The sequence below is a fragment of the Gobio gobio genome (assembly GCF_949357685.1).
Source record: "Gobio gobio genome assembly, chromosome: 16".
Classification (NCBI taxonomy): Eukaryota; Metazoa; Chordata; class Actinopteri; order Cypriniformes; family Gobionidae; genus Gobio; species Gobio gobio.
Window position 1 is genome coordinate 7,540,615 of NC_137109.1, and position 12,578 is coordinate 7,553,192.

At 39.5% G+C, this 12,578-nt stretch overlaps 2 protein-coding genes across 3 annotated transcripts in view; both read left to right on the forward strand.

Moving 5' to 3' along the window:
- The window catches only part of LOC307139775 (solute carrier family 25 member 53-like), a 6,458-nt gene extending 514 nt beyond the window's left edge, over positions 1 to 5,944 (forward strand). The window contains exons 1-2 of one of the 2 annotated variants that reach the window (XM_079838871.1): positions 501 to 589; positions 3,353 to 5,944. In XM_079838871.1, the coding sequence (XP_079694997.1) occupies positions 3,361 to 4,245 (885 nt within the window). In that variant the 5' untranslated portion in view covers positions 501 to 589; positions 3,353 to 3,360 and the 3' untranslated portion in view covers positions 4,246 to 5,944. Of the gene's footprint in view, positions 1 to 500; positions 590 to 3,352 lie in introns of those variants that run through there. The other variant, XM_079838870.1, reaches the window with a different exon arrangement.
- Positions 5,945 to 6,586: 642 nt separating this feature from the next.
- Positions 6,587 to 12,199, forward strand: tmsb1 (thymosin beta 1). Its single transcript, XM_079839670.1, has 3 exons — positions 6,587 to 6,711; positions 7,936 to 8,045; positions 11,826 to 12,199. The coding sequence occupies exons 2-3, from the start codon at positions 7,946 to 7,948 to the stop codon at positions 11,864 to 11,866; spliced, it is 141 nt and encodes a 46-aa protein (XP_079695796.1). The 5' UTR covers positions 6,587 to 6,711; positions 7,936 to 7,945; the 3' UTR covers positions 11,867 to 12,199.
- Positions 12,200 to 12,578: the final 379 nt, after the last annotated feature.

The window sequence follows — 12,578 nt, forward strand, 5'->3', positions numbered from 1 at the left end:
GGGGGGCTGAAGCTACCCCAAAATGCTCCTAAGCCCCCCTAAATGATAATAAGAACAACAATAACAATCTGATTTATCAATAACCGTATCCTCATTCATATTTAGACACAACAAATGATATATCCAGCTACAAAAAAATAGCCGAAAAGTCGGAAGTTGGACAGAAGTAGCCTAACAAGTCGTTGTGCAATCAAGATTCGCTCCGCGTCTCGTTGCATTGGTGTCTTTACCAAGGTTATAACCGTTAACGAAAATGAACGAAAACTAGGTGGGTTGTCCTTAACTGAAATAAAAATAAAAACGAGGCATTACAAAAAAACGATAACTAACCAAATCTGTAGCTAATGTGTGTTTGGCAAAAATAAAATAATAGATTAAATGTACTTAGTTTTCGTCTTTATCAATGTCTTTCATAGAGCAAATAACGTTCAAATGCATTTCCGTTCCCTCACTAACGCTCTCTCTCTCACGTACACGCGCGCCACACACACGTACGCGCCACACACACATACACGCGCGCACACACACACACACACACCGCCGTCTTCATGAGAACGAGTGTTCAACGTTGAAAGCAAGTTTGCGAAAGGTTGGTAATGGTATCTCGTGAACACCTTTACACAATCACACATTAAAAAGTGGTATAAAAATATTTTTAATTCAGAATATAATTTTGTCAGTGTGTTAATGTCGACCCGAGAAGCGATTTAGAAAGTTAACTAGTCGCAAGTTTGAGGTAAAATATGCACTTGGGTTGTCGATGTCAAAACACGATAGAAGCTGTGATTCAAATATTAAATAATGTTATGTCTATTGAACCTTTTACACTATTTTAATTAATGAGACCTAAAAGGTTTTCTTATCATGTGGCTCACTCTGGTGGACAACACTAGTATTATGCCTTCATCAGATCATTCCCATGGAAATTCATTAAACCAAGCGTTTTTTGCTTTCTCAGATTGACTCGTTTTTCATACGTAGAAAGTTTTGAGGCACAATATATGAGCCACACATAACACGTGTCAGATCGTAACTGCTTAACAGTTTAATAGATCAAAATTATTATTATTTTATTTTTTTTGCCAGCAGGATCTAAAGTTGATATGTGCAAAGTTTGGGGAAGGTCTGACAATGCCAAACACAAATCGCCTTCTTAGTGTTGGATGGATGTCTGTGTGCATGTCTGGGACTATCCCGCCAAGCTTGGGGTCCCAAATGGAACCCCCAGCCCTCGCAATCTTCCTCTAAATGCATACTTTTATGACGTAACACCACACTTTGACTGTCGGGTAGACGTCCACAATATGAAGTGTGCCATTTGGGACAGAGCCTTGCAGTCAAGATACTTTTTTTGGAAAAAATTTGCTCACCCAACTACACTCCTGTTTAGATTTCTATAGCGTTACAAACTCTCACTGGAAGTGGGGCAGATTGCAACAACAACACTGTACATAAAGGGATAGTTCACCCAAAAATGTAAATTCTGTCATTAATTACTCACCTTCATGTCATTCAAACGTGATGCGTAACACGAGAATGAACCTCATTGGTTCTTGCAAAAGCTCAAACGTGATGCATAACATGAGAACGAACCTCATTGGTTCTTGCGGAAGCTCAAACGTGCTTGAGCTTCCGTTTACCACAACTGATGTGACTAAAAAAAGCTTGTGTTCACTAGTTTAAAAAATATACAGGTGCTGGTCATATAATTAGAATATCATCAAAAAGTTGATTTATTTCACTAATTCCATTCAAAAAGTGAAACTTGTATATTATATTCATTCATTACACACATTTTGATGATTATAACAGACAACTAAGGAAAATCCCAAATTCAGTATCTCAGAAAATTAGAATATTGTGAAAAGGTTCAATATTGAAGACACCTGGTGCCACACTGTAATCAGCTAATGAACTCAAAACACCTGCAAAGGCCTTTAATGGTCTCTCAGTCTAGTTCTGTAGGCTACACAATCATCTGCTGACCTGACAGTTGTCCAAAAGACGACCATTGACCCCTTGCACAAGGAGGGCAAGACACAAAAGGTCATTCCAAAAGAGGCTGGCTGTTCACTGAGCTCTCTGTCCAAGCACATTAATAGAGAGGTGAAGGGAAGGAAAAGATGTGGTAGAAAAAAAGTGTATAAGCAATAGGGATAACCGCACCCTGGAGAGGATTGTGAAACAAAACCCATTCAAAAATGTGGGGGAGATTCACGAAGAGTGGACTGCAGCTGGAGTCAGTGCTTCAAGAACCTCTACGCACAGACGCATGCAAGACATGGGTTTCAGCTGTCGCACTCCTTGGGTCAAGCCACTCTTGAACAACAGACAGCGTCAGAAGTGTCTCGCCTGTGCTAAAGACAAAAAGGACTGGACTGCTGCTGAGTGGTCCAAAGTTATGTTTTCTGATGAAAGTAAATTTTGCATTTCCTTTGGAAATCCCAGAGTCTGGAGGAAGAGAGGAGAGGCACACAATCCACGTTGCTTGAGGTCCAGTGTAAAGTTTCCACAGTCAGTGATGGTTTGGGGTGCCATGTCATCTGCTGGTGTTGGTCCACTGTGTTTTCTGAGGTCCAAGGTCAACACAGCCGTATACCAGGAAGGTTTAGAGCACTTCATGCTTCCTGCTGATGACCAACTTTATGGAGATGCAGATTTCATTTTCCAACAGGACTTGGCACCTGCACACAGTGCCAAAGCAACCAGTACCTGGTTTAAGGAGCATGGTATCCCTGTTCCTAATTGGCCAGCAAACTCACCTGACCTTAACCCCAAAGAACATCTATGTGGTATTGTGAAGAGGAAGATGCGATATGCCCGACCCAACAATGCAGAAGAGCTGAAAGCCACTATCAGAGCAACCTGGGCTCTCATAACACCTGAGCAGTGCCACAGACTGATCTCCTCAAGCCACGCCGCATCGCTGCAGTAATTCAGGCAAAAGGAGAAACCCAAACTAAGTATTGAGTGCTGGACATGCTCTTACTTTTCATGTTCATACTTTTCAGTTGGCCAAGATTTCTAAAAATCTTTTCTTTGTATTGGTCTTAAGCCATATTCTAATTTTCTGAGATACTGAATTTGGGATTTTCCTTAGTTGTCAGTTATAATCATCAAAATTAAAAGAAATAAACATTTGAAATATATCAGTCTGAGTGTAATGAATGAATATAATATACAAGTTTCACTTTTTGAATGGAATTAGTGAATTAAATAAATTTTTTGATGATAATCTAATTATATGAACAGCACCTGTGTATATATATATATACTGGATTTTTATTTTCTAAAAATATCTCCTAATGAAATACAATTTAACTTATTAATGCAGTTTGATTTACCCCAGCAGCTCCGGAGATGGGAAGCAATTCGCGTCACAGCCAGGAAGATTTCCTCAAATCTGCCGACTCTACGGCCTGGTTTCGCAGCTACTTGCATGGAGGGACTTCTAGCCTAATTTCCACCTTGACCACCGTCATTACATTCCCTTTGTACAAGACCGTCTTCCGCCAGCAGCTGCACAGCACTTTAGTGCGACAAGCGGTGGCCCAGTTATTCAAGGAGGGTCCAGTGAAACTGTACCGTGGAGTGGCACCACCCTTGCTGATGAGGTCCCTTAACGGCACGCTTCTGTTCGGCCTCCAGGACACCTTCCTACAGCAGCTTTACCTCTGCTCTCTGGATCCTCTTCCCAGGAACGCTCTCCCTGCCCTGGCTGGATTCGGTGCGGGTGTGGTGGAGGCCTTGCTCTTTACCCCATTTGAGCGTGTGCAGAACGTTTTGCAGAACAACAGGAACGACAGTCGCCTTCCTACCTTAAGAAGCATACTGCTCAAACTAGCTTCCAGACCTTTAGCATCAGGGTACTACACAGCCTTTCTGCCTATACTCGTCCGTAATGCCTTAGGGAACAGCCTGTATTTTGGCCTGAAGGACCCCATGTCTAAGACTCTCAGGGCTCAGGGCTGTTCTCCGGTAGCAGCCTCTTTCATGGCCGGGGTCTTTAACTCAATGTTGATCAGTCTACCGCTCTACCCTCTTTCTGTTCTGGTGGCCAACATGCAGGCCCGAGTAGAGGGAGGAGACAGAGGAGTAAAAACCAGCTGGCAGCAGCTTTGGGCGGCGCGGCAGCACAGATTGGCTCTTCTGTACCGTGGAGGCTTCTTGGTCATCCTCCGCTCCTGCGTCACCTGGGGAATCACTACGGCCATATACGACCAGCTGGAGAGACACTCGCGATGACAATCCAAAAGCCCACAGCATCTCAGGTTAATAGTCAATGCTGTCAAGTCTGCTGAAGTATTCATTGATGCACAGACACTGTATCATATATAATGAAAGCTTGAACAATTGTTCTGTTCTATTGAAATATGTAACAACAACCCATATGCATTTTAGGGAACGTGCTGCGTTCCAGGCAGGTTTTTGAGCCCGTAAGTCACGACTTCAAACCACGACTCACGACTTTGTAGCGTTCCAGGCAAAGTCACGCCAAACTGCCTGAGCGGAAGCTAGAGGTAAACAAAGAATGGCGGACCGTACGGGGCTTATGCTCATTATTTCTATCGCCCAAAGGTGCTTACTCCGTGCTTATGTGAGGGAAACGGAGGAGAAAAAGCGGCATATGAGGCAAGAGAAGCTGTCATACCTTTTATTTTACATTATTTGTATATTTGGAAATGTATTTGGTATTAATTTATTCTTGCACTCAATGGCCTGAAAACTAGCTAACGCTAGAAAAGCTGCTGATAATGCATAACATTTGCGGATAAATAACATTAGAGAAATACATTATTTTTGGTTTTTAATGTATGACTTTCATAAACGCCGCGTCCGTAGGGGCTGCCATTGTTGTTTCGCGGGCTATGTGACGTCAGTGCATGTATTCCCTTTACGAAAATGAACCATGGTTTTACTACGAATAAAGCCAAAAAAACATGGTTATTGTAGTTAAACCATGGTAAGCACAAATTAACCATGATTTTGCTACTCTAACCATAGTTTAACCATGGTATTTGTGGTAAAACTGGTCATGGTAATCAATTAGCCAAAAAACCACGGTACACTTTTACTATAATAAAACCATGGTTATTTTTCGTAAGGGTTGATCTACGAGTTCACGAGTGGGAAGTCACGGGTTTGACTGCCGTTCCAGTGCACTTTCACGGGTAGAAGGTTGGAAAAACACGGTTTACGGGATGCCTGGAACGCGGCATTACTCCATTACAAATGACCAAAGCGGTACTCGCATTATTGTTTACTTGAATATACCTCAGATGCTGTTTGTCAAGCAAGAGCATGTGAAACTGTTCTTAATGTTTTTAATGAATGATAATGGCAAATATGGTATTTTATTGGAAGATAGGCTATGTCGGAAACGGTTCCCCACTTTTTATGTTTCTCAAAAATAAAAGGTTTGTCTGTTGTTATTTCTGTCATAATTTGTGGGATCCTTTAAAGGGACAGTTCACCCCAAAATTAAATTATGTCATTTACTCTCATGTTGTTTCCAAACCTATGAATTCCTTTCTTCTGCTGAACACAAAATAAGTTTATTTTTGAAGAATATGGGTAACCAAACAGTTGATATGAGCCCCATTGACTTCCATAGTGTGGTGAAAGAAAAGTTAATTTGAACGGTGAGTAATGATGAATTCTCGTTTTTGGGTGAACTATCCCTTTAAGAGAAACGGAAAGTCTACTTTATCCATTTTTTCCCTCAAGTTTCAGTCTATCTAGTGTTCACTTAATAGTTTCGGTTTGAATTAGAAGGGAATTCTTGTTTGTTCACCTTAGAATTGGTTAAAATTATGAACTTGTAGTCTGCATCAACACCCGAAGGCGCTAATCGCCACAAGATGGCGGTGCTGGTGCGTTCACTGCCCCACTCTCTAAGTAGAAAAGTATGTAAGCTTGTTTTCGCCACGGAATAAAACATTTGAAAAGATAATTATGTCGCAATTCTGACTTTTTCCTCTGATAATTGTGATATTTAGACCCTTTTCACATTTCCAGGTTTCTCAGAGCGGAATTCGTTTAATTATAGCGGTTAATACATTAAATATATTTTTTTGTGTCCCCATTTGCTCAAAGAGAAAAAGAAAAACGCCACAATAGTGATTTCACAACTTTCAAAAAGAGGGGAAAAATAGAGTGAGATTGATAACGGCAGTGAAAAGAGATGTTAATTTTTACCATCACGTAACTAGTTTTTTTGTAATTTGATGCAAAAGTAATATTATACAAAGTGTTATAAATGTACATAGATAAAAAAAAAAAAAAGAAAATATAAAAAACGTAGCAGGATTTACGATATTGATGACCGTTAAAACGCGTCATCACAGTCTGTGGAAACGGTCCATTGCGATTTATAATGTTAGAATTGCGAGATAAAAAGTTTATTCAGTGGTGGAAACCAGCTTAAATAGAAAAGTCTACTTCAGCTGCAGTGTTTTGATGCGAGGTGTCTCTTGTTACACTAGTTTTCCACTTTCACTTACTGTACATTACCGTTACTTCACTGCGCTGCAGGTTTATCCAATCAGAACACAGTAGTGAGAGATTGGGCCAATCAGAGCGAGGGGATTACATGCGTGCTGTTGCGCAACGGGGTGTGATGGCTATTTAAACCAGTTTCCTACCTTGAGCACCGCACAGAGATTCTGTAAAGATATATTTTGCACCACAGCTCCCCGAGGCCAGCGCCAGGTAAGGCTCCGTTTATTTAATCTGAGAAAGAGACTCTGCCATACCATTACGTTACATTGTTTTGCATACTATTCCAGATATAAATACCTAAACATTATTTACGTTTAAAAGTGTGCGTGCACATTATACAATCGTAAACATGCGATTATGAGATGATATACGTTTAAATGACATATGCATTTGATATGTATAGTAATAATATAAAGGGAACTCATGTTTTAAATATCAAGGGAGTGCAACATATTGTCAATGCAGTATGCGTAGTGTGCGCGTGCAGTTTAGTTTATCAAGCGCGTATTAGTTTGTCGGGGTGTAGAAAAGGTGTGTGTGCATTTGCTCTGCGCAGCCTGTCATTAATTCCTATGGCGCATTATTAAAGCCAGTTGCAGCAAATCGTCGTTTTGCAGTGTTGCAACATCCCTGAGATTTGGCGCCGAGTCACATTGGGTGTGGTGGAGATATGAGGAGTTTAAACGTGATCATATTTACCACAATGCCCTTCTGGCATCATTATTGTGCATTTACCACACACATGTGTGTGTGTGAGGGTGTCATCTGCAAAAGTAGTCTTCAACATACGAATAAAATGCTCAACTATTCGTGGTTCCTTGTGTATCATCACATCTCTGTCTTTTTTGGAGAGATCTGATGTGGAAAAAGTGAACATAATCTGGCCATTAAAACTAAATCTTCCAGTTATATTAGGGAACGGCTTGAATACAAAGATGCTTTTGTATTGCTTGACAAAAACCATAGAAAACATGGCAATTTAAAGCAGGATTACATGTGTGATGAGTGATTTTGTATCTGTTCTTCCATTATGCTGACTTTTCTCACGCTTCAGGGCACTTAGATTGTATTTGTGTCTTCAAATGCACAAAAAGCAAGGAAACTATCCATTTCAATAATGCATTAATATGTGTCATCTTGCTGATAAGGGGTTGCGTAACCTGGTTTTTGAACACACACCTGAGGGGCGGGTGGGGCTCAACAACGTGTCCATACAAAGTCAGGACAACGTCAACTTACACCTTTGAGGAAATAGCTCTGCGGTAGTTAAAAAATGGCACTTCTGCTTTTAAAAAATGTGGTTTAGCCACAGTTTAGATGCCGTTATATACCAGCTATGTGTGAGAACAGCAACACACATTTGGTTTGACCGATAATGTCAATGCTTTGCAGGCTGAAGCTGTCTAACACATTCAATTGCTTGTATTCTCACAGACTCTCCACCATGAGCGACAACCCAGTTAAAGACGAAGTGCAGAGGTTTGACAAGAAATGTCTAAAAAAGACAAACACGGCGGAGAAGAACACTCTGCCGACTAAAGAAGGTAAGCGGGTTTGGCAGCCTCGCCCTCGTGATTCATTGTTCCAGAACACAGATCACCCTTGCACAGTCTTGTGCCGATCTGACACGGCAAGGCAAACATTGCAAGAATACACACATACAGGAATTCTGATGAGATAAGAGCCGCCGAGCTGGAAGGAGTGGCACTCCAGTGATTACCAGCAAGATTTACAAACGCTTGCTGTGGACTTCAGGCTAGATTTTCATTAAGGGATATTGATGCAACAACACCCCTCCTCACTAGTGTAACCACTTAAGTCGACACAGAGTCGATTTAAGCATTCATTTTCTCTTTAATTTTCAGTACAGCTTGGTCAAATCAATGTCTCCACTACTAATAATAACTATAAACACCTTCCACATGATCCATTTAAATGTGTTCCCACAGTGTTTTGTGTCTAACGTGCCTTTGTTTTTTCCCGTTCAATGGAAGTCATTCATTTACATATCAATTTGCATTTACAGTTTCCTCAAAAACAAGAGAAAAAGTATCTTGCGTATCTGGATGCGCTGGCATTGTAATGAGGATTTAGTCGAGTCACTTTTATTTATATACGGCTACAGTAAAGGTTGTTTCAAAGCAGCACATGATGTGCTTGAAAACAAGCTTTTGAACCATAAATATACTACTGTAAATTGTTGTATACCTCACAATATTGACTGGTAAATACTACAGTATGCTGTTAAAAGTGTGGTAAATACTATGGTAACACTCTACAATAAGGTTGTATTAGTTAACATTAGTTAATGCTTTAGTTAACATTAACTAACCATGAACGACACCTCTGTTCAGCATTAGTTCATCTTTGTTAACGTTAGTTCATATAAATCCAGCTGTTCATGGTTTATGTTTGTTCACAGTGCATTAACTAATGTTAACAAGATTTAATCATGCAAATGTCGAAATTAACATTAACAAAGATAAATAAATGCTTTATAAGTGCAGTTCATTATTAGTTCATGTTAACTAATGTAGTTAACTAATTGTAAAGTGTTACTAATACTATAATATACTGTAGTATATTTACTATAGTATGGTTCAAAAACACTATAGTATTTACTAGAGTAATTTTAATATAACATACTATAGTATTTTTTCATGTGGGCCGATTCAACTCATGCTGCACTGTAAAAAATATTGTTGGTTTAACTTAAAAAAAGTAAGTACAAATTTTGAGTTCATTGAAATTAAAAATTTGAGCTAATACAATGAAGGAAATTGGTTTAATAAATAGAAACTCAAAATATTATTGTATCTGAAAAAATGTTGTGATAAATCATGAAAATAGCACAATTTGGGATGTTTCACTGCGTTATTACAAATAAAACACACAATTACGCAATATGCTTACAAAATCTTTTAATAATATTTGATTAGAGGGTGATGTCAATTCTCAAATGTTTATTGTATTAACTCAAATTTTTAATTTCAATGAACTCAAAATTTTAAGGCAACCAGGTAACTTACTTTTTGAATATTTTTTTTACAGTGTGGGAGAAGCATCCTGTGCCCTGATCTATAACCTTGGTTCTTAAAATGTTTATTTAACATTAGCTAAAAATTAATCCTTGCTTTTAATTTAAAAAATACCACATGATGTGGAATATGTAGCATTTGTCGACTGAATTTTTATTGGATGCATGTGTTATGGCTCTTTGATGCTATACCTTTAAGGCCACTTTTAAGCCAGAGCTAAGCAAAATTTCCCACTCAGAGGCCGTTTACACAACACCGGTTTCAAATAAAAATGGAAAAATTTAATGCGCTTTGGCCGTTCATTTACATGACAATGGCGTTTTGGGGCCCTGAAAAAGTTGAAAAGTTTTTCTCTCCGTGTAAACCACAAATATGCAAATTTGTGAAAATGGTGACCAGCGTTGGGGGAAGTTACTTTGAGAAGTAATGCATTACAATATTGCGTAACTCCCTTAAAAAGTAACTAATTGAGTTACTTTTTAAGAAAAGTAATGAGTTACGTTACTTTTTCTCACCTGGGCTGGGCTTGTTTTAAAAAGTATTTATAAACTATTTTTGGGAATAAATGTAAAGACCTTTTGACACCAAAATTGAAATACTAAAGGCCTGTACACACCGGGACGAATATCACGCGCTTATCGCCAGCATTTTTCGGGGTGTCTTGAGTGTTCACACCCAAGCGATTTTCATTTTGCGCGTCGGTGTGCACACTCACATTGGCGCCCTTTTTCGAACGTGATCATCTCTGAGCTCAGCCATAACTTCCGCTAAGCGAGGTCAAAATACGAGCCTGGTCATACATATATCGATTGTAGATGCCTCATTCTACTGATCCGTGCAAGCGCTAATGAGGCATCTACGTATACATCTATGGCCACGCTCGTATTTTGACCTCGCTTAGCGGAAGTTATGGCTGAGCTCAGAGATGATCACGTTCGTCTGATAAGAGGTAAAATAATAGCATAAATACTGCTGGGTTTCTCGCAGAAACTGATCGTTTCGCTAGATAAGACCCTTATTCATCGCCTGGTGTCGTTTAAAGCCCTTTGAAGCTGCAGTGAAACTGTCATTTGAACCGTTTGGAGCCCATTGAAGTCCATTATATGGAGAAAAAACCCTGGAATGTTTTCATCAAAAAACGTAATTTCGTTTCGAATGCAGAAACCTCGGGTTACTTATTTGAAAAAGTAACTCAGATATTTTGTTGTAAATTTTAAAAGTAATGCACTACTTTACAAGTTACTTGAAAAAGTAATCTGATTACGTTCAGTCCAGAGAAGTCTTATTACTGGGATATACGAGGGTCTGTCGCAGGGTTGCCAGGTTTTCACAACCAAACCTGCCCAATTGCTACTCAAAACTAGCCCAAAACAAGCCCAATCGTGTTTCAGGGGGGCTTCTCCGGTAAAAATCGCATTTGGGGGGTAAAATATGTGTGTTTTTTGGCATGTTTGCCTACTAAAATTCGCATTCCCGGGGCTAAATATCACATAATTGGGGTCGCTTCAACCCGCGGACATGAAAAACATCGGGAAAACCGCGGACTTGGCAACACTGGTCTGTCGCTTTACACGTTACGGCTAACTTGGATCACGATCACCAAAAACCATTAAATGATAAGCTGTTTCCTCACAAAAGCAGTTTATTCAGCGAAGTGAAGCAATTTTGCGTCTAATAGCCGTCCAAACACAGCCCTGACGTCTAGGCTAAAACAAGGCAACATTTGTGCCGTCAGTGAAAATGTGATAGACGTCTAACCATAGCCCAAGAATAGACCAGTCATCTAGAACATGAACACGTCAAGGAAATGAAACCAAACACCTTGAAATCACTGTCGACTTTGCTTACATGAGGGAATATCACATATCTCACAAGTTATATGGAAAAAACGATCAAATTGATGGTTATTTTGTCTAGAAGTGGGTTACTCATAGCCGGACTATAAATGAAATGAATGAAGTGAAATGACGGCTATTGCATTGACATCCATTAAAAAAAGTTCTCTTGTCTCCTTCCCTGCTTTGTTCAGTCTATAGTTTTTCTTTACACAGTGACGTCGCCATCTACTGGCTTGGCAGCGCAATACAACGCTTTTAGTCGTTTCGCGGATGCCGTCTGTACACGAAAAAGCCAAAGGAAATACGTTTCCGCTTTTAGTACATCGGTGTTGTGTAAACGCACCCTCAGCCCACAGTGTTTATGAAACTCTTTCTGTTTCTCTTGTCATGTGGCGTATTCTCACCACCACGTCCATTGTTACACCACTCCCGTTTCATCTGTTCACAGATATTGAGCAAGAGAAGAAGACTGGAGATGGGGCAAAATGAATCCTGTCACGGCTCTTCTCACATCTTCACACTTCCTGTCCCGCACCCCCGGACATCTGCTCATCATCTTCTGCATATCAGATCATTTTTAAATTGAATGGCATTTTTAAGACGACGAGAAGCATGTGTTAATTGAACCTGTGGATATTTTCAATCTTTTTAACATGTGTTATTTAGAGAGGAGATGGTTGCGGGGGCTGTTAATGAGCACATATCTGTATCCGTCATTACCAACTAATGACTGCCCACTTCAATCTGGTGACATTCTGCATCCTTTAAATGACATGTGAGATGATATTTTTGTTTAATAAAAAATGATAAAAAGTTCTAAAATGTGTCCTATCGCTTTATGAAAAGAATCCTTGGTAATGGTCTCCTCGCTGATCAAAACGATTCTGTGGTGGAGGACATACTACAGAAAAAAACTGTAATTTCTACATGAAAAAGGTAGTTTATAAAACAAAGTAATTTCTATATTAGTGGAGCAATTATATGATAGATAGACAGATGCACTTCAAAACAGAACAACAAGTCACTGCCATTATAAAGCTTGGAAGAGCCAGAACATTTTTAATATAACTCTGATTGTATTTGTCTGAAAGAAGAATGTCATGTACACCTAGAATAACTGAAGGAGGAGTAAATTTTTGGGTGAACTATCCCTTTAACCAATTAACAGGACACACCTAGGGAGACTAATCAATATGAAAAA